The 22,397-nt window shown below is 42.9% G+C and overlaps 1 protein-coding gene and 1 long non-coding RNA gene across 4 annotated transcripts; one reads left to right on the top strand and one right to left on the bottom strand.

The window, feature by feature from the left end:
- Positions 1–1,666: 1,666 nt before the first annotated feature.
- Positions 1,667–11,897, bottom strand: LOC144899535 (uncharacterized). Its single transcript, XR_013627715.1, has 3 exons — positions 11,545–11,897; positions 1,896–2,079; positions 1,667–1,797 (listed from the first exon to the last, which is right to left on the bottom strand). It is a non-coding gene; the product is annotated as an uncharacterized LOC144899535 (long non-coding RNA).
- Positions 1,682–22,313, top strand: chrna11 (cholinergic receptor, nicotinic, alpha 11). Of its 3 annotated transcripts, none has more exons than XM_078792090.1 (10): positions 1,682–1,779; positions 3,525–3,664; positions 3,745–3,806; positions 5,013–5,122; positions 5,208–5,282; positions 7,946–8,113; positions 8,191–8,385; positions 11,560–11,646; positions 14,601–14,710; positions 18,115–22,313. In XM_078792090.1, the coding sequence occupies exons 1-10, from the start codon at positions 1,728–1,730 to the stop codon at positions 18,802–18,804; spliced, it is 1,689 nt and encodes a 562-aa protein (XP_078648216.1). In that variant the 5' UTR covers positions 1,682–1,727; the 3' UTR covers positions 18,805–22,313. The 3 variants fall into 3 exon arrangements, with proteins under 3 accessions (XP_078648216.1, XP_078648217.1, XP_057902932.1); XM_078792091.1 differs by having other exon boundaries at positions 3,745–3,789; positions 5,203–5,282; XM_058046949.2 differs by lacking the exons at positions 1,682–1,779; positions 3,525–3,664 and having other exon boundaries at positions 3,796–3,806; positions 5,203–5,282.
- The last annotated feature ends 84 nt before the right edge of the window (positions 22,314–22,397 follow it).

Raw genomic sequence — 22,397 nt, forward strand, 5'->3', positions numbered from 1 at the left:
GACTCCTTCCTTCGTCTATCAGCTTCTTGCTGCCTTGCTGCTCCTGCATCAGCATTCCCCGGAGGACAAATGGGGAACACACTTTTAAAGATGCACGGATTCCCCGGGGGAGTCCTCTATCAGTCATTCCAGCATTTTTCTCCATTACAGAAGGAAAAACATTGTATTAAAAACAATATCTGCTTCCCCACATGCATCACATGGATTTTAGAGTTGTCTTATTTGATGCGTCAATGAAAAATAATTCATATAAAATGATATTTGACTATCTTAATGCAGTCCTTTATGTTGGACTTCTGCTTAACTTTTTATTTTTTGGTTTGTCCACCAGATGGCGCCACTTTTACCCATTCAAAGCATGCATTTTTTTTGGTGGGGGCACCCTGTATATTTCATTCATTCATTTTCTACCGCTTATCCTCACGAGGGTCACAGGGGTGCTGGAGCCTAGCCCAGCTGTCTTCGGGCGAGAGACAGGATACACCCTGGACTGGTGGCCAGCCAATCACAGGGCACATATAGACAAACAACCATTCACACTCACATTCATACCTATGGACAATTTGGAGTGGCCAATTAACCTAGCATGTTTTTGGAATGTGGGAGGAAACCGGAGTACCTGGAGAAAACCCACGCATGCACGGGGAGAACATGCAAACTCCACACAGAGATGGCCGAGGGTGGAATTGAACACTGGTCTCCTAGCTGTGAGGTCTGTGCGCTAACCACTCGACCGCCGTGCCGCTATTTGATGCTTCAATGAAAAACAATTCATATAAAATGGCATTTGACTATCTTAATGCAGTCCTTTATGTTGGACTTCTGCTCAACTTTTTATTTTTAGGTTTGTCCACCAGATGGCGCCACTTTGCCCCATTCTAAGGATGCATTTTTTTTATTTCAAGCTGAAGTAATTTTAAAAGGCTGACTGACGTACATTAGAGTGGAAAATAAGAATTTTAAAATAAGATATTTTTGTGTCATTAGGGGTTAAAAGGTTAAAGACACCGGGCAAACTGCTCTCAATCTATGGACAACCCCGCCCACCCACTCCATCCAGCAGCATCGACTTCATCCAGTCCACACTCCATCCAACTCTACAATACATCACCAAAATGTAAGGGACAATTCAATCTTACTGTGTTGTATTTACGTATATTTTACACTGTATTTGTAATTATGCAAATCTTCTGCTTGTCACTCCTATTACAACAAAGCCAAAGCCATTCATGCTTAATGTGGTGGAAGTAAACAAGCCACGGGCCAATCAAAAAAAAGCATTGTGCTGCAGGTGTCCCCAGTGCTATGCTTTGGAGACCCCTGCAATAGAAAGTCATTGCTTTTTCCAAACTCAAGTCAATCCATCATTGTGTGTCGTGTTTAATAAGGGCGGCTGGTGTCGACCAGGCCAATTAAACACCATGCTCCCTCCATCTTTGACCCCCCCACCCCCCGCCCCCTCCTCGATGGCTGACATTTTTTACGATGTGCTCTCCATTTTCTTTTATAGAACCAGAAGGCAAAAATAGCAAGTGAGCGAGTATCCGCTCCTTAGCTCCTGATGCTGAGTGGATGCAGACCGGCGGCTTTCCCGCAGCTTCCTTCCTGACTCACCCCCCCCCCCCACACACACATCCCATCATCTCCCCCCTCCTCCTTCTGCTTGCCTGCCACTCTTCTTCTTCCTCCTCCTTCTCCTCCAGCATCCCGCTCCTCTCTCCAGCAGGATGTGGCACTCGGCGGCTCTGCTCCTCTCAGGATTCTCCGCCTTGATACACGGTGAGCGCTTATGGAATTCTAGAAACGGGCAGCAGCCATCAGGGTTCTAACACGGGGAAATATGCTTTTCCAAGAGGAAGGAGGGGCGGGTGGAAAAGTGTGGATGTGGGTCACACCTGTTTGCTCTGCATGTTGACATCGCTCTCTGATGATTGTGGGATGCCTTTGCATGTCGTCTGCCTTGCGGTCTTCCTCCCACATGCAGAGGGATCAATTGGATGACATGTATGGATGGCCACCATTCCATCTTGCCTGTGTGTGTGTGTGTGTGTGTGTGCGGAGGACGTGTTGCTGCAGCTTCTGTCAAGAGATGACACGCAGACATGAACTTGACAACCTCTTGTATGTTGCTTGAGGTCATAACGTAAACAGAAGTTAGCAACTATTATTCATATTTGGGGGAAAAGCATCCAAAAATAGTCCCTATTTTCTTTTCTTTTTGAAACATATAGCCCTTCTCTTAACCTTATTGGGAGGTTGTATCAGTTACCTAGGTAACCAAAGGACCCTGGATGCAAATGATCACTCCGGTATATTCCATTTGAAAAAGAAATGTTCATTCGCGTGTTCCGTGCCTTTAAATAAAGGTTTACATTAGCGGGCATTGTGCTTTAAATCGGGTACGCACCGCAACTTATATAACTGGTATGGCATCATCATCAAGCTCATACATACTAGAAATATGTTTTTTTTAATAATTAAAGTATACACAAATTTTCTAGGTGCCTTCACTCTCCTAAAGGCCACACCTCATTAAAATGAATTCAAATTTAAAATGATAATGCTTGACTCCTCAGATAGTGGCTTCCAATCCACTAAAGGCCACACCTCATTAAAATGAATTCAAATTTAAAATGATAATGCTTGATTCCTCAAATGGTGGCCTCCAATCCACTAAAGGCCACACCTCATTAAAATGAATTCAAATTTAAAATGATAATGCTTGATTCCTCAAATAGTGGCCTCCACTCTCCTAAAGGCCACACCTCATTAAAATGAATTCACATTTAAAATGATAATGCTTGATGTAATATATATATAAACATGAAATGATATATCATTGATACAGTACATGAGTATAATTCACATTTTCCTCAAATAGTGGCCTCCAATCTACTAAAGGCCGTACCTTAATCAAAGGCGAATGAAGGAGAAATCTAAATTTGTAATTAGTATATTTCTCCGTATGAGTTTTATCAGTATTATCAGTATGAGTTTTAGTTACTATCCAATATTTCCTCAAATAGCAGCCTCCACACGACTAAACACCACGCCACAAATAGAAGCCAACTTATTTTACACACTGGGGTCACAGGCATGAATGGATGCAGACGTGGCATCTGTAAAGCTGCGCTCTATCGTGGAAAGTGGAGAAGTTCAGGATTTGGACAACAAAAACACCCCAAACATATACCTAGTACTCTCTGCAGTTGAGTAAATAACAAAAAAGCTGCCATTTAAAGAACTTTGTGCACCACAGTGCCTGTCCATCCACCCTGGCCTGCTTCATTTCAGTGTTTTCAATCTCTGAGAAGGCGAGGATGAATTCGAGACGGAATGAGCGCTACTTCCCAGCGTATGAAAGCAACCTCATTATAGCATCATTAGTGCCAATAACAGCCTGATGAGATTTCCAAGCGCCACTAATTAGACGTTGTTTGCCAACCTCCAGCGTTCCCTGTGAGTCTTCCATCCCTCTTTTTCACAAAGACCACTTCATCGAGCGCAATGTTTGTGTCCGGCAGTGTCCTCAGGGGGCCCTCACCAGAGGAACCTACTGAAAACCCTCCTGAAGGACTACAACCGCATGGAGCGACCCGTGGGGAATGACTCGCTGCCCCTGACTGTCACCTTCTCGCTCAGTTTGATCCAGCTCATGGATGTGGTAGGTTAGCCAACTTTGAGAACTTCCACCTCCTGTCAGGCCTCGAAAGGGCAATTTATTTGGATTTCTGGTGCTTTCAGGACGAAAAGAACCAGGTGCTCACCTCAAACATGTGGCTGCGGATGGTAAGGACCCCCGAGAGGTTTGTGGTGCTGTTAAACTTCTCACTGGCCGCAAAGTTAAGTACACAATAACATGACATCCAATACAAAATGACGCCTTTATAAAAGAGAACATTGAGTATCGGACCTATGAGAATGGTAATGGTAATGGTTTCATTTCATTTGAACATGCATCAGATTACAATTGAGTGCATCCCATAATCAGTTCACAGTTCCACATGTCCAAAAGGAGTAGGAAGAAGCAAAGCTTATTAAATCCTACCCCTCCATCTGGTACTTTTACAATCACTAACTGTTACATTTGTTCACTTCCTGCTTTCCATAATACAGTTTAAGGTTGTTTATGACCATATGAGCATCCAATGACATAATGGGTACGTGTCAATATAGTGATATATATAGCACATCAGGACTGGTTCAAGACTCTTCATCCTTGTATTTAGCAAACATCAACTGCTTGTATTGTTTCTTGAATTGGCTCATCGTTGTGCATTGTTTGAGGTCCTTACTCAATCCATTCCATAGTTTGATTCCACATACTGAAATGCTATGGCTTTTTAACGTAGTCCTAGCATAGAAGTGTTTCAAATGTACTTCTTCCATGAGATCATATTTCTGCTCTCTTGTAGAGAAGTATTGGATGACATTTTTAGCTAATTGGTCATTTTCAGACTGCACAGTGGCCTAGTGGTTAGCGCACAGACCTCCCAGCGAGGAGACCAGAGTTCAATCCCACCCACGGCCATCTCTGTGTGGATTTCGCATGTTCTCTCCATGCATGCGTGGGTTTTCTCCGGGTACTCCGGTTTCCTCCCACATTCCTAAAACATGCTAGGTTAATTGGCCACTCCAAATTGTCCATAGGTATGAATGTGAGTGTGAATGGTTGTTTGTCTATATGTGCCCTGTGATTGGCTGGCCACGCGAAGACAGCTGGGATAGGCTCCAGCAACCCCCGAGACCCTCGTGAGGATAAGCTGTAAAAAAGGAATGAATGGTTATTTTTAGCCTTATGCATTATTTTAACTGTTTGAAGTTTACACCTCATTAGGTTGTGTACCTAATTTTCCGTCCAGTGAGTATTTTTCTTGCCAGGCCATAATTTTTCGGCCAAATTAATACTAAAAAAGATAATTGAATAATCTTGTATGTATGTGCAGCAGACTAAAAACACTAAACAGGAGGTTGTTGAACATCCTGTGTTTGTGTGTGTGTTTATGGTCAAGAGCTGGTTCGACCATTATCTCCAGTGGAACCAGAGCGAACATCCCGGAGTTAAAAACCTCCGCTTCAGAGCAGATCAAATCTGGACGCCAGACATCCTGCTGTACAACAGGTAAGAAATACACACGCAAACGTGCACGCTAACGGTGCACGGTACGAGGTGTTGGATCTAAGCGCCCTGTGGTTCCTCAGTGCAGATGACGACTTTGACTCCACCTTCAAGACCAACGTGCTGGTCAACTCCAGCGGCTACGCTGAGTATTTACCTCCAGGTGGGTCACATGCTCTTCTAAATATATATATATGATATGGAATTGTTCCTTCTGTTAATAGGATTATTCCACATTATTCTCAGGTTAGGATTGTCCATGTTGACAGGTAATAACCTGGTAATTAATGACTTAATCACGCAGTAAATGAAAATGAAGTGGATAGTCACCCTCTGTATTCCTTCAGTGCCTTCCATAGAACAACGGCATGAACGGAGTGAGCTCTTATGTGGATCATATGTCTTAGAGGGTGGAGGCGGGGGCCGCTAGCATACACACACACACACACACATATATATACTCTATTTTTTTCTACTTTTCCTTAAAATTTATGTTGAAAATCTCCTTCCCGGAGACCAAACCTTGTGTGTCATCCAAGTGTGTTGTGACGCCCCCTAGTGTTCACCCATTAGAGCGTTTTTCTTTTGCTTTTGCTTTTTTCATGACATGACAGCTATTTCCTTGTCATAGGACTTCCTGTTTGAACGTTACTTCATTCTCAAAATATGACTATAATTTCTGTTAATATTACTTTTTACATACTATGACAACTGGATTCTTTTAACATTTTAATTTCATTTCTTTCGAAAACCTACAACTTCTTTCCTCGCCGTATTTTTGTCGCAGTAAGATTTTTTTCCTCCTTGTCATTGTGGCTGGCAAACGCCTTCCTTCTTCCTCTCCATCCCCATCACTCCATCGCTCATCTTCCCAGCGAGGGATGCGGCGTCAGTGTGTCATTCAGCATTCCCCGCATGCCCCCCCCCAACCGCCCTCCCCCAGCTTGTACACACCAAGGTTAATATTTCATGGCCATAAAAAAGCGTCACTGTTACATTGCCGTGGCTGAGAGTAACACCTATAAATAGCCCTTCATCCACTTCCTGTCTGAACTCCACAGAGCTGCCGTCCTGCGATTTTAAAGTGTTGTGTCTTTGCGTGGCGGATTAGAGCGCACTGACAATCGCTCCCTAGGAGTTTTTTTTTTTTTTTTGCGGCATGGCGGTGTTGAAGTAAAACTTGTGCATTGCAGGCAGAGAAGGCTATCAGTTCTCCGCCATGTTTATTAATAGGCTGCTGCTGCTGTGTGTAAATACAGCTTCTGGCTGCTGTGATTAGGATCAGGGCCAATTAGAGGAGAGAGGAGCTGATGGAAATAAAAAGGTGGTGGGAACGCTGTGCCATAGTCGTGTTTTTTTTTTTTTCAGCATCGTCCGTTCCTAAAGCAACAAGTCTGCAAACAGCGTGCACCTTTTCTCTTTTCTTGGACAACCTCTTGGTTCAAAAGTTGTAATTTCATGCAAGCTGTAATCTAAATCAGGTGACATTTGCAAGCACACACCTTCATCCCGACGGCAGGCCTCCAAATGCCACGGCGGGGAAAAAGAGGCCTTTTAGAAAGATGGAGCTTTATTCGGGGAGCTGTGCTTGCATGGCCAATGAGTGTTGTTTGGGAGTCTTGCCTCAAGGTTACTAAAGATGGATATCTTCTTCCTGACTTGCCAAAAATATGCTGGCAGGCAGAGATTCGGTGCACCCCTGCAAAATGTAATGAGATGCAAGTCCCATTTAAAGGGGACCTACAATGAGTTGTGGACGAGCAGCTACACACTATAACCCGTATAGAAGGATTCCTATACAGACTTCCAGCCGGTTTCCCATGGATTCCCCGCCTCCCGCTGTGATTGGTCACGCTCCCAAGCGCTCCCGAGGACTTCCGTAAACATAGGTCCATATTTACCGAGTGGAGGTAATCTACAGTCTGGGTTGCAGTGACAGTGTCAGTAGAAACGCCAAACCACAGAGTCTTCCCAGACCTCATTATGTGATTTATTGTAACAACATTTATGGTAATTGTAATGGTAATGGTAATGGTTTAATTTCATTTGAACATGCATCAGATTACAATTGAGTGCATCCCATAATGAGTTCACAGTTCCACATGTCCAAAAGGAGTAGGAAGAAGCAAAGCTTATTAAATCCTACCCCTCCATCTGGTACTTTTACAATCAGTAACTGTTACATTTGTTCACTTCCTGCTTTCCATAATACAGTTTAAGGTATTTTTTTTTTAATAATGCACCTCGTACCGAAGTACATTATGACTGGTTCAAGACTCTTCATCCTTGTATTTAGCAAACATCAACAGCCTAGCATATAAGTGTTTCAAATGTACTTCTTCCCTGAGATCCTATTTAATTTAATTTAATTTAATTTAATTTAATTTAATTTAATTTAATTTAATTTAATTTAATTTAATTTAATTTAATTTAATTTAATTTAATTTAATTTAATTTAATTTAATTTAATTTAATTTAATTTAATTTAGAGGAAGTCGGTAATTAATTTTTTTTTTAATCAACTGGTTGTATTGTTTCTTGAATTGGCTCATCGTTGTGCATTGTTTGAGGTCCTTACCCAATCCATTCCATAGTTTGATTCCACATACTGAAATGCTATGGCTAGCATAACGTAGTCCTAGCATAGAAGTGTTTCAAATTTAGTTAGTTCCCTGAGATCATATTTCTCCTCTCTTGGAGAGAAATATTGGATGACATTTTTATCTCCATTCAGTCATTCATTGGTCTAACAGGATGTTAAGGGTTCTTCCCTCTAATGAGCATCAAGGCCGATCAAGATTGATCCCCAATTCGACATCTCTGCAGGCATCTTCATGAGCACCTGCAACGTTGACGTGCGCTGGTTCCCCTTCGACATCCAGAAATGCGTGCTCAAATTCGGCTCGTGGACGTACGATGGCTGGCTGCTCGACCTCCAGATGAACGATGCCGACGTGTCGGGCTACATGGCCAACGGGGAGTGGGACCTCATAGGTGAGCTTGTCAAGAACATCCAGACATATACTCTAGTTCCTCAGTGAGGCTTTTCCTCACCTTTCATCCACTTCCAGGAGTGCCCGGCACCCGGAACGAGGTTTTCTACGACTGTTGCAAGGAGCCATACCCGGATGTGACTTTCATTGTAACCATACGACGGCGAACGCTCTACTACGCCCTCAACCTGCTCATCCCCTGTATGCTCCTCTCTTCTATGACCTTACTCATCTTCGTGCTACCTGCCGACTCTGGGGAGAAGATCTCACTGGGTAAGCAAAGATGGATACGTTTGATCAGATACATAGATATTGGATGGATAGATTAAGTAGAAAACTGAAGACGAACAAGATTCCTCGCTCTTCTCCCCGTGCATGCATGGGTTTTCTCCGGGTACTCCGGTTTCCTCCCACATTCCAAAAACATGCTAGGTTAATTGGCGACTCCAAATTGCCCATAGGTATGAATGTGAGTGTGAATGGTTGTTTGTCTATATGTGCCCTGTGATTGGCTGGCCACCAGTCCAGTGTGTACCCCGCCTCTCGCCTGAAGACTGCTGGGATAGGCTCCAGCACCCCTGCGACCCATGTGAGGAAAAGCGGTAGAAAATGAATGAATGAATGAACTATTAATTAAGGGCTGCACAGCGATCGAGTGGTTAGCGCGCAGGCCTCACAGCTAGGAGACCCGAGTTCAATTCCACCCTCGGCCATCTCTGTGTGGAGTTTGCATGTTCTCCCCGTGCATGCGTGGGTTTTCTCCGGGTACTCCGGTTTCCTCCCACATTCCAAAAACATGCTAGGTTAATTGGCGACTCCAAATTGTCCATAGGTATGAATGTGAGTGTGAATGGTTGTTTGTCCATATGTGCCCTGTGATTGGCTGGCCACCAGTCCAGGGTGTACCCCGCCTCTCGCCCCAAGACAGCTGGGATAGGCTCCAGCACAACAATTCTGAGCCAAGGTGATTATCCAGATCCTGACTGGTGGAGGTTTGGGCTCCACACTTTTAACCTAAATAGCTTTGAGGAAATATAGCAACCCAGGCGCCGTGACGCTCACATTGCAAGAAAAGGGTGCATTGGAATATATTCCACTTTTTCTCCAACTTCAGACTAAATCCTGGATGCTGGAGCTCTGCACACATGCAAGCGGAGACACAACCTCCCACACTTTCACACAAAAAAAACTGCAGATAACTTACAGAGTCAGCAACAAGATATTTTTTGGTGTGCACACAAAATCTCCAACTGGGACACTCACTCTCTCTCTCTCTCTCTCTCTCTCGCCCACCCTCCTGTGGTGCCAACCTGCTGTTATATCAGCCTAAAAGTCTCAAACAGGAGACTGAAATGAACGCAGTCACAGGAAATGGAGAAGAGGGGGATGAAAAAGGGAGAGGAGATTAAGGAGGGAGTGTGCAAGGCGAGGAAAGGAGGCAAGGTGAGGGAGGAGGGAAAAGTGGGAGCCCGATTCCAAGAGGCTGCGAGTTTGAAGTTGTTCAGATGACAGAAACGGGATTAGATGAATAATTGAGTGACTTTTTAAAAATCCAACTTATTAGACAAGCAGCACTTGAACGCAGCGTGTAATGGATGACTTATTCATGTCGTTTAAATGAAGGCAATTATGTCTTCAAAGCACTTTACTGGGCATACAAACACGGTTAGCATACAGCCATGCTATTTTTCTACAATCATACCATATTACACACTTTTCTGAGGCCTCTGATAAACATGAATGGCATTTTTTATGCTTGAAAATATATTAGTATAGTATCCATCCATCCCTTTTCTACACCGCTTATCCTCACTAGGGTGGCCGGCAGTGGCGTCATTAGGCCTATTTTTATATATTATATTTTTATATATATTAGGCTTCAGCCCCCCTAAATAGTTTTATATTTTTTATTGCTTTTTTTTATTTTTTAATGATTTTAAATTTTTTACCCAAAAAATCTCTGACAAATTTCATATAATAGGGCAAAAGCAGGCTAATAAGCAAGCCAATAAGCAGGCTAATACTAGCCTACTACTACTAGTAATAATAAATAATAATAAATTATTATAAATAGTCATGATAGTCATTAAAGCTTTTTATTTTATTTTATTTTATTTTAGGGGGGATTCAGCCCTAAATAATTTGATATTTTTATTGATTTTTTAAAACGATTTTACATGTTTTACCAAAAAATTATCTGACAAATTTCATATAATAGGGCAAAAGCAGGTATTTACTACTACTACTACTACTACTACTAGTATACTACCACTACTACTACTAGTAGTAGTAATAATAAATCACAATAAATTATTATAAATAGAAATGATAGTCATTAAAGCTTTTTATTTTTATTTTACTTTATTTTTCAAAAAAAAATTATTGATTTGAAATTTTTTACCAAAAAAATCTGACAAATATCATATAATAGGGCAAAAGCAGGCTAATAAGCAAGCCAATAAGCAGGCTAATACTAGCCTACTACTAATACTACTAGTAGTAGTAGTAGTAATAATCAGAAGAAGAATAATGATGATAGTAATAATAATAGGCTAATGAATAATATAATAATGATTATGATATAATTGATGACTGTCCAGTGGACAGAATGGTTGCAGAGCTTGAGCAGCGGTTTAGCAGTGTAGATTGTGTGTACTTGTGTAAATTTAATGGTGGCCTAAAACAATTGAGTATCTCTACTAAATCTGTCCAAAAGTGGGAAAGTTATATCCCGCTTCTTGTTCCTGTCCTCAGAACCGATGGTATGCTGGAGCCTATCCCAGCTGTCTTTGGGCGAGAGGCGGTGTCCTGGTGGCCAGCTAATGGCAGTATTACTACAGTATATTATTATAGACAGTAATGATAGTCATTAAAGCTTTTTATTTTTGATTTGAAACAACTAATAATGAAGAGGCAGGCTATATAAGTGTATTTTTAGTCCATATGTGAGTGCCTATATGTTGTAAATGCTGCTGTTAGTGTGCTTCCCACGCACAGCCAATGGGCCTATTGATGTTATTAAGGCTAGTGAATTGATTAGGCCCCGCCCACCAGGAGCAGACTGTCACCGGCTTGACAAAGGAGTCGGCAAGGGCACCTTTTCAGATGAAAAAGCCTTAAAAAAAAGAATAATTGTTGGCTTGTTTGTTGAATGGATGCTGTGCTTTATCCCGTGTGGGCTCATTAATGAAAAGGCCTTCATTTCATCTGGCTGCTTGTTGACTGGAACATCTTTTCATCAGGATGTTTATGCTAGCCAAGCACTTTTTTTTAAATGGTGTGTGTGCGGGAGATGACAAAATAAATGGCCGCCTTTGCCGCTCTCCAAAAGCATTACACTATGTCAAAAAGCAATTTAGCGTATGAGCCGTAGCCGTTTATCAAAACATGCCTCGGCTCACCAGGCGGGAAGACTCATGTGTGTTTCTGTACCTTTATGTCTTTTAGGGATCACCGTCTTGCTTTCGCTGACTGTGTTTATGCTGCTGGTGGCGGAGATCATGCCGGCCACGTCGGACTCTGTCCCGCTAATAGGTAGGGTTTCTCTCCATGATGAACACAACACTAGCGTTGATTTCTACCGGTATAAACAAGTCGAGTTGATATACTATGAAGCGGATGTATAAGATGAATGAAAAGCTAGCGTTCGTGCGTGGAAGTATTTACTCGGAAGACCGCAATCGTGGCCCAAAATCATAAACATTGAACAACGTAAGGAAGGTTTTATAGTCCCCGATGGCGACTTGCGACGTGTTGTCGCAGATTTAGTTTTGAACGAAGCTAATCTCAGCTATTCTCCACACACACACACACACGGAACACACTTCCGTGACCATCCTTCAAAATAAGAGCGCCGTTGGCCCATGTGCATTATAAAAAAATATCTTCCATATGCAGTTGGTCGCTTAATTAATTAGTTTGACATTGTATTTGGACATTCTTGATGACCATGTAAGTATATTATGTGCATCTCACTTTCACCATCATAATTTTTTTCCCTTTAATCCATGTGTCCCATATTTTGGGGAATCGACCGGTCACAGGGTCAAATCACCTCCATTGTAATCCATCTTTCAGAATCATGTTCACAAAAAAAAGAAAGCTCATAGTCAATTCTGACAGGATGCTGATGGCTTCCCATTAATGGTACATCCCACCGTCCTGCTAGAACAGGGGTCTCAAATTCAGTTTACCTGGGGGCTACTGGAGCTTGGGTCTGGGTGAAGCTGGGCCGCATCAGGTTAAAAAACAAAACAAAAATGCATTTATTAAAAACAGAATTTAAAAAGTGTCTTCAATGCTTTTGCTTCTGTTATATGCTCCACTTTTCAGTGCTTTGGTTCCGGTTTGCCACAAGAAAAGCTCTGATAAAACATTCCACTGTTCTCAAATATCTTCATTTTTATTTTTCTACACAAAATAAGATGATAAAAATAAATCAAGAATAAAGAAAGTCAATCAGTAATACATAAATACAATAATAATAATGACAGAGCAAAGAAACCACATGAACAGTATTAACAGTTATTTAACCTTTAACATGAACATTAATGAAACGTAATCATTTGACCCAATTTGACCCAATTAGCAAGTTAGCATCGTACTCAGTTCCATCTGGGAGAAGCGTCGTAACTTTAACCACATGTTTGATGAGATGCTTTATCTTGTGATTTGTATTTACAGTTTTATTCCAAATCATTTCCTGCCAATCATTTGTACCCAGCGTCATAAGCCTGTAGCTTCTACTGCTAATACAATGTTGGAGTTGTTGTTGGACCACTCAGCGCATTGACAGCAAACTTATTCATTGATTTGGACACAACAAACACCGCTGTACTCACCAGAGACAGGTGGACAGGCACTTAGCAGCTGAAATAAATGCCTGGAGTTGGTTTCCTGCCTGGAAATCCTGGCGCTCGTGTACGGGCGAGGCAAAATCGCGTCAATTGTGTCCAGTGTGCAGACAGCTTTAGGCTGTCATTTCTGGGTACATGATACCATACGGCATCCATATCTAACTCGGGCGGACCGCACTAACATTAACGTTCATATTAAGGCGGGGGTCTCAAACTCGCTGCCCACGGGACGCAAGTTTGAGACCCCTGCTATACATAATGTCCGAAAAAAATGCCTTACTATACATCATGTCCGAAAGAATGCATTACTGTACATCATGTCCGAAATAAAGGCCTTACTATACATCATGTCCGAAAAAAATGCGTTACTATGCATCATGTCCAAAAAAAATGCCTTACTATACATCATGTCTACAAAATGCCTTACTATACATTATGTCCGAAAAAAAATCCTTACTTTACATCATGTCCAAAAAGAATGCGTTACATCATGTCTGAAAAAAATGCGTTACTATACATCATGTCTACAAAAATGCCTTACTACACATCATGTCCGAAAAAAATACCTTACTTTACATCATGTCCAAAAAGAATGTGTTACTATACATCATGTCCGAAAAACAGGCCTTACTATACATAATGTCCAAAAGAATGCCTTACTATACATCATGTCCGAAAGAATGCTTTACTAGTATACATCGTGTCTGAAAAAAATGCCTTACTATACACATCATGTCTACAAAAATGCCTTACTATACATCATGTCCGAAAGTAGGACTGATTATACATCATCATCAACTGGCTAGCTCAACTGGTAGCACTGAGGGTTCATGGTGCAGGGGACCGGGGTGTAATTGATGGTCATTTTACTATTTCGCCAGATCCAGCACCTATTGTACTCTTCACCTCCGTTATAACATTGTAGCTGTTTGCCAGCTGGCTAACTCCACTGGTAGCACGGCAGGTTCATGGTGCAGGGTACCGGGGTTCAAATCCCAGTCAAGGTTACTCACAAATAATAGGCTGTTGCCTTTCCAGTTGGCGATCAATTAGGCACTTGCTAGTAGGGACAAGGTAGACCTGGAGGATGCCTGGACGACTTTATGCCACAGAGGAGGAGACGAGGACGAAAGACTCTGCCCCCATCATGACAGTGCTAGGGAAAGAATGTGCCTCGGAGACCTGTCCCACTGAAAAAGGTCAACATAAAAGTAGAAGTAGACCGTGGAGGGGCGGTCATGATACCGTACAGCATCCATATCAAACTCGGGCGGGTAGCACTAACATTAAACTTTCATATCATAGCCGCGAGTTTGAGACCCCTGTGCTAGAATGTTCTGTAAATAGCATTCTCATGCTAGCTCATCGCTTTGGGTTTTATGTTCTGTTTTCAGCTGATTGCTGCAAGGATTTAAGTATGTTGGAATTATACTGGTCTCCGGTGACATATTTGTATGTTTTATACGGCCTCTGGCAGTATTTCACCTTTATTCATAGTTTTATGGAATACACTGCAGCAATGTGACACTTAATTACTTCCTTTACAGCCTAAAAACGATGGGCGTGCATATAAAGGTGACACAAAGAAAAGTGCTAATGTGCTAATGTGTTGTATGTTTCCTCCCTGTACAGGTCAGTACTTTGCCAGTATAATGATCATCGTTGGCATGTCGGTCATCGCCACGGTGGTGGTGCTGCAGTACCATCATCACGACCCCAATGGAGGAAACATGCCCAAATGGGTGAGGCGTTAGCAAGTATATTTAGATGCTCCAGGTGCTCTCTTTGCCTCTGCAGTGACTCATCACGCCTGTCATGCTGCTGTTTCAAGTGGGTGGAAGACTCACTGCAACGCGTTTTTGTACTTTTCCTCTCACCAAAAGTATCGGGACGTGTGTCCATCAACAACTAGGCGAAGTGAACATGTTTTTATATTTTAGAGCAGGGATTCTCAACTGGTGGTTCGGGACCGGTTTGAAGAATGTTACCGACGGTGATTCAGTCGTCACGCTTTACTACTACCACAGAGGAAGCTAACTAGCCCGGGCAACAAGAGTCGTGGCAGATAGAATTCTTGTGTCCGGTAGCTGGCCGTACTACTATACGATGGGATACAATTATTATTACGATTGGATAGTACGATGGATGGATGGATGGATACGATTATTATTACGATTGGATAGTACGATGGATGGATGGATGGATACAATTATTATTACGATTGGATAGTACGATGGATGGATGGATCCGATTATTATTACGATTGGATAGTACGATGGATGGTTGGATCCGATTATTATTACGATTGGATAGTACGATGGATGGATACGATTATTATTACGATTGGATAGTACGATGGATGGATGGATCCGATTATTATTACGATTGGATAGTACGATGGATGGATGGATCCGATTATTATTACGATTGGATAGTACAATGGATGGATGGATCCGATTATTATTACGATTGGATAGTACGATGGATGGATGCATGGATACAATTATTATTACGATTGGATAGTACGATGGATGGATGGATCAGATTATTATTACGATTGGATAGTACGATGGATGGATGGATACGATTATTATTATGATTGGATAGTACGATGGATGGATGGATGGATACGATTATTATTACGATTGGATAGTACGATGGATGGATACAATTATTACGATTGCATAGTACGATGGATGGATACAATTATTACGATTGCATAGTACGATGGATGGATGGATGGATCCGATTATTATTACGATTGGATAGTACGAAGGATGGATGGATCCGATTATTATTACGATTGGATAGTACGATGGATGGATGGATGGATGGATCCGATTATTATTACGATTGGATAGTACGATGGATGGATGGATCCGATTATTATTACGATTGGATAGTACGATGGATGGATGGATCCGATTATTACGATTGGATAGTACGATGGATGGATGGATACGATTATTACGATTGGATAGTACGATGGATGGATGGATACGATTATTATTACGATTGGATAGTACGATGGATGGATGGATACGATTATTATTACGATTGGATAGTACGATGAATGGATGGATACGATTATTATTACGATTGGATAGTACGATGGATGGATGGATCCAATTATTACGATTCGATAGTACGATGGATGGATGGATGGATATGATTATTATTACGATTGGATAGTACGATGGATGGATGGATGGATGGATCCGATTATTATTACGATTGGATAGTACGATGGATGGATGGATCCGATTATTATTACGATTGGATAGTACGATGGATGAATGGATCCGATTATTATTACGATTGGATAGTACGATGGATGGATGGATCCGATTATTATTACGATTGGATAGTACGATGGATGAATGGATCCGATTATTATTACGATTGGATAGTACGATGGATGGATGGATGGATCCGATTATTATTACGATTGGATAGTACGATGGATGGATGGATGGATCCGATTATTATTATTACGATTGGATAGTACGATGGATGGATGGATACGATTATTATTACGATTGGATAGTACGATGGATGGATGGATGGATGGATACGATTATTATTACGATTAGATAGTACGATGGATGGATGGATGGATACGATTATTACGATTGGATAGTACGATGGATGGATGGATACGATTATTATTACGATTGGATAGTACGATGGATGGATGGATGGATACGATTATTATTACGATTGGATAGTACGATGGATGGATGGATACAATTATTACGATTGGATAGTACGATGGATGGATGCATGGATCCGATTATTATTACGATTGGATAGTACGATGGATGGATGGATCCGATTATTATTACGATTGGATAGTACGATGGATGGATGGATGGATCCGATTATTATTACGATTGGATAGTACGATGGATGGATGGATCAGATTATTACGATTGGATAGTACGATGGATGGATGGATACGATTATTATTACGATTGGATAGTACGATGGATGGATGGATACAATTATTACGATTGGATAGTACGATGGATGGATGGATGGATCCGATTATTATTACGATTGGATAGTACGATGGATGGATGGATGGATCCGATTATTACGATTGGATAGTACGATGGATGGATGGATGGATCCGATTATTACGATTGGATAGTACGATGGATGGATGGATACGATTATTATTATGATTGGATAGTACGATGGATGGATGGATACGATTATTATTACGATTGGATAGTACGATGGATGGATACGATTATTACGATTGGATAGTACGATGGATGGATACGATTATTATTACGATTGGATAGTACGATGGATGGATGGATACAATTATTACGATTGGATAGTACGATGGATGGATGGATCCGATTATTATTACGATTGGATAGTACGATGGATGGATGGATGGATCCGATTATTACGATTGGATAGTACGATGGATGGATGGATGGATACGATTATTATTACGATTGGATAGTACGATGGATGGATGGATACGATTATTATTATGATTGGATAGTACGATGGATGGATGGATACGATTATTATTATGATTGGATAGTACGATGGATGGATGGATACGATTATTATTACGATTGGATAGTACGATGGATGGATACGATTATTACGATTGGATAGTACGATGGATGGATACGATTATTACGATTGGATAGTACGATGGATGGATGGATGGATACAATTATTATTACGATTGGATAGTACGATGGATGGATGGATGGATCCGATTATTATTACGATTGGATAGTACGATGGGTGGATGGATCCGATTATTATTACGATTGGATAGTACGATGGATGGATGGATGGATACGATTATTATTACGATTGGATAGTACGATGGATGGATGGATACGATTATTACGATTGGATAGTACGATGGATGGATGGATGGATCCGATTATTATTACGATTGGATAGTACGATGGATGGATGGATACAATTATTACGATTGGATAGTACGATGGATGGATGGATGGATACGATTATTATTACGATTGGATAGTACAATGGATGGATGGATACGATTATTATTACGATTGGATAGTACGATGGATGGATGGATGGATGTTCCAGCACTGGCCTCTGGTCTCCTTTCAAGGGCTGCTGTGTTCTGTGTCCACAGGTGAAGCTGGTGCTGCTCCAGTGGGTGGCGTGGTTCCTGCGAATGAAGCGCCCCGGTGAGGCGGAGAAACCCGAGAGGCCCCCCTGCGCCCCCCACCTACGCCGCTGTTCCTCAGGCTCCCACAGTGGCAGCATCCCCAACCACGCCGACCCCACCCTGCACCAGCTGCACCCTCAGAACCTCGCCCCCCTCCACGCGGCGCACCCGCACCTCCAAACCAGCGCCAACAACGGAAACCTCCTTTACATGGGCTTCCAGCCGATGGAGGAGCCCTCGGTGCTCGCCGACGCCCCCCAGAGGAGTAACAACATCCCCGCAGGACCCCGGAGTCCGCCTCCGCACCTGCCGCCCCACTTATGCAGCTCCCCGAGCCCCAACTTAGACGCTGTAGGATGCCCCAGCACAGTCTCCAGCGGTGGGGGGTTTGGAGGCGGGGTGGGCGGCTTGTGCCAGGCCCCGGGTCACGGGGACCCCCTGCTTCAGGCCATCCTGGAGGAGGTGCGCTACTTGGCGGACCGCTTCAGGGAGCAGGACGAGGCGGAGTGCGTGGCCGACCAGTGGAAGTTTGCGGGCGCCGTCATCGACCGCCTGTGCTTGGTGGCGTTCAGCGTCTTCAACATCATATGCACCATCTCCATCCTCATGTCGGCGCCCAACTTTGTGGACGCGGTTTCCAAGGACTTCATCTGAACGCTTCAAAGCAGCAAGCGGGCTTGGACCCAGAGAGACGCATTCTCCTGTGGATTGAAGGCGGCGAGAAAATGTGGATTTAGTGAGCCGAGCTTTATCTGATGTGTGATGAAATGTCAATCCAAACTCCAAGGCAGGGACAACCTCCAGGAAGGCAGGGACAACCTCCAGGAAGAAAGTTCTCACCTGGGAACTTGATGGGGGAAAAAAAGCCAGGATGGAGAGACTCTAGTGAAGATGGGAGGAGAAGAAGACAAGGACATGCAGAAGAGGGAAGATAAAGAAGACGAAGGTGCTCATCTATTATTCAATAACACGTCTGATGGTCGTCAAACTGAAAAGTCCTCCCATCGTCTTTAATGTGAGGCTAATCGGCTTTGAAAAGATGACTCGGGACGAAGGTCTTATTATCCCGTAGTTAGCACATATCCAAAATGAATTGAAACTGCGAGACGCAGTGAGAGGCAGATCTCGGATCAGCAGCAAAGCTACACAATCAATACGGAGGAGCAACATCTTATTCAATGCCAGCAAAAGTGTGTCATTCAAGCGGCAGGATCCCACAAAAGGAAGCGGGGCTCGGGCTCCTTTTCATTTGCTCTCTCTCCCTCGCTTGTCAATGAACACGAGCAACAAAATCAATAGCATAAAGATTTCCTGCTCGTGGCACAATGCCCCTTTGCTAATTTGTGCCTAATGGAGATCTTCAGAGACGGAGAGAGGCTGGATAAAAAATAATCCAAATAACCTAATAAGCTCTGTGGACGCCTGCGTCAGCCACCGCAAGAACAAAAACATCCCGATGCTAAGTCACAATTACGAGATTGAAAAGTCGAAATTGGGAGATAGGCATATTTATGAGACAGGAAGTTGAAGTTACAAGGTAAAAGTCAGAATTCATTCATTTTCTACCGCTTTTTCCTCTCGAGGGTCGCGGGGGTGCTGGAGCCTATCCCAGCTGTCTTCGGGTGAGAGGCGGGGTACACCCTGGACTGGTGGCCAGCCAATCCCAGGGCACATAGAGACAAACAACCATTCACACTCACATTCATACCTATGGACAATTTGGAGTGGCCAATTAACCTAGCATGTTTTTGGAATGTGGGAGGAAACCGGAGTGCCCGGGGAAAACCCACGCGTGCACGGGGAGAACATGCAAACTCCACACAGAGATGGCCGAGGGTGGGAATTGAACCCTGGTCCCCTAGCTGTGAGGTCTGCGCGCTAACCACTAGACCGCCGTGCCGCCCAAAAGTCAGAATTGTAATATAAAAATTTAAAATTATGAATTTAAAAAGTCATTAATTCTTTCATTTTCTACCGCTTATCCTCACGAGGGTACTTGACAGGAGCCTATCCCAGCCGTCTGGGAGGAAACCGGAGTACCCGGAGAAAACCCACGCATGCACGGGGAGAACATGCAAACTCCACACAGAGATGGCCGAGGGTGGGATTGAACTCTGGTCTCCTAGCTGTGAGGTTTGCTAACCACTCACCACCGTGCAGCAGAGTTAAAAAAGTAATAATAGAAAAAATATATATGATACAATCCTCTCATAAGTATTTATATATTTCATAATTGTGACTTTTTCTCTCATAATTATGACTTAACATTGGGATTTTTTCAGTGGTGGAAACCAGTGATGTGCCATACAACCCATTTCAGACCGATACAAATTTACTGTCAATCCTAATGAAGTTGTGTACTTCATAGCATCCAAGAAATATAATAATAATAATACAGGTGTCCTCCATGGTGCTGAACCATGAAGCTTTTGTATTGGATTGGAAGTTTTGGGGGGGGCAAGATCCCGCAGTTCCTGGGTGTCTCTTTAATATCTCTTCACTGCATTCCACCTGTTTCCCACAACATTCCTCTTCCTGGTATTAAAAGTGTTCTGTCTTTCTACCTTCTATGACCTGCTGCCCAAAAAAAGGAGGGAGGGATGGGGGAGGAAGGGAAAGGAAAGCGCTGACATAGCCTTAATTGATGGTCGTTCAGGAAGGGAGAGACGTGGCGGTGGGAGAATGGGATGAGTAAAAGAGGTCGGTGGCAAAAAACGGGATGGGTAATCTTTGTGATTTATGGGGGACGGGGGAGGAAAGGTCGGGGCACTCCATCATGACAATATACCCACAAGGAGGAATAAACAGAAAATCACAATTTCACACAGTGACCGAGGTGTGTATGTCAGTGTGTCATGAGTTGTATTCTTAGCTTGGACGGGGGCCTCGCTCTTCTGGGGGGGGGGGTGCAACGTCAGCAAAGTGAGGACAGGCAGAGTTACGGTGTTCACTCATATGGAATAAAAAGAGGAGGGCATGTGTGTGTGTGTGTGTTTCAGACCTGCTTGAAGACACACAAAACCTGGAAGATGCAAAACACACATTATCAAGACAACATGGAAATAAATAAAACACACATGAACACAACATGAGCTCCAAGGTACCTTTATCCAGATACTCACCAAATCCATTCCACCTTTGTCCGTTGCCCACTGAATTGTGGTGAGAACGAGCCCTTCAGACGCCACGCTGCATTCAGGGTAACACACGTGTGCACCTCCAGTGTGCAGCACTACATGATTGAATCTTGCATCTGGGCGGCCGATCAATTACTTTTAATTACCACGGATCTGCTCAGCGCCGGTCGATAGAGCTGACAAGAAGCGGAGCGGGATGGTGGAAAAGGAGAGAGATGATCCAAACCCTTGATGGACACTCGCTCCACCCTGGGAAGCCTGGCCACGTGACACGTCGTTAGGCTTAATTAACCCCCATGCACTGCATATGTAGGGCCATGGGGGGGCACATGGTCACCTGAGGAGGAGCGGCCCTGGTTCAGACCACACACCACTTAACCTCCTAGAAGTCCATTCCAGCCTCTAAGGCTGAATCAGCAGGCTTGTGAGCCTTCTGCTCAGTTAGCATCTAAAACTCAATGAGCTTGCTTTTTCTTTGGCTTTTTGGTGATGCCACCACAGTAGGGGGACCCCTGATGGTAAAAAAAGAGAAATATGATGACGACCATAGACCCGGAAAGGAAAGATATAGCAACATAGCAGCAGCACGTGGCTGCTAAGTACAGAACGGGAGTTATAGTATAGTTATATAAACAATAACAAATCAAAAATGTAAACATCACAAACATCACCAGCATCATCTCCAATATATAACTTTATTTAAAATTTTGTTACAATTTATTACTCTACATTTTCCATCTTTAAGTTTGACTGGTTAGTAAACCTTTTTTTTTTTTTTTAAAGATAAAAACAACCTTGTAGCCTGTGCGGCCATGTCAGGTCCTCATCCATGCTTTTTAGGCAGCGTTTAGTCATCGTGTGCATCGCTCGCTCTCCTAATTCAGCTCAAATAAATAAAAAGGTCAGACGAACGTGAGTGCATTAGATTTTTTTTCCTTTTTTTCCCAAACAATACTATATACAGGTGCGTTGATGACAGTTGGCGGCGGAGAGGCCCTGCGTTTCAAGACAAGGTGGAGAAATTAGTCGCACGCAGAAACAAATAAACAAGAGTGACGCGCGAGAGGCACGCCAGGCGTCAGTGCTCAACAAAAGAAGTCCAGTCGCCTT

This window comes from Doryrhamphus excisus, linkage group LG7 (genome assembly GCF_037039965.1).
Source record: "Doryrhamphus excisus strain RoL-2023G ecotype Guam linkage group LG7, RoL_Dexc_Guam_v1.1, whole genome shotgun sequence".
Taxonomy (NCBI): Eukaryota; Metazoa; Chordata; class Actinopteri; order Syngnathiformes; family Syngnathidae; genus Doryrhamphus; species Doryrhamphus excisus.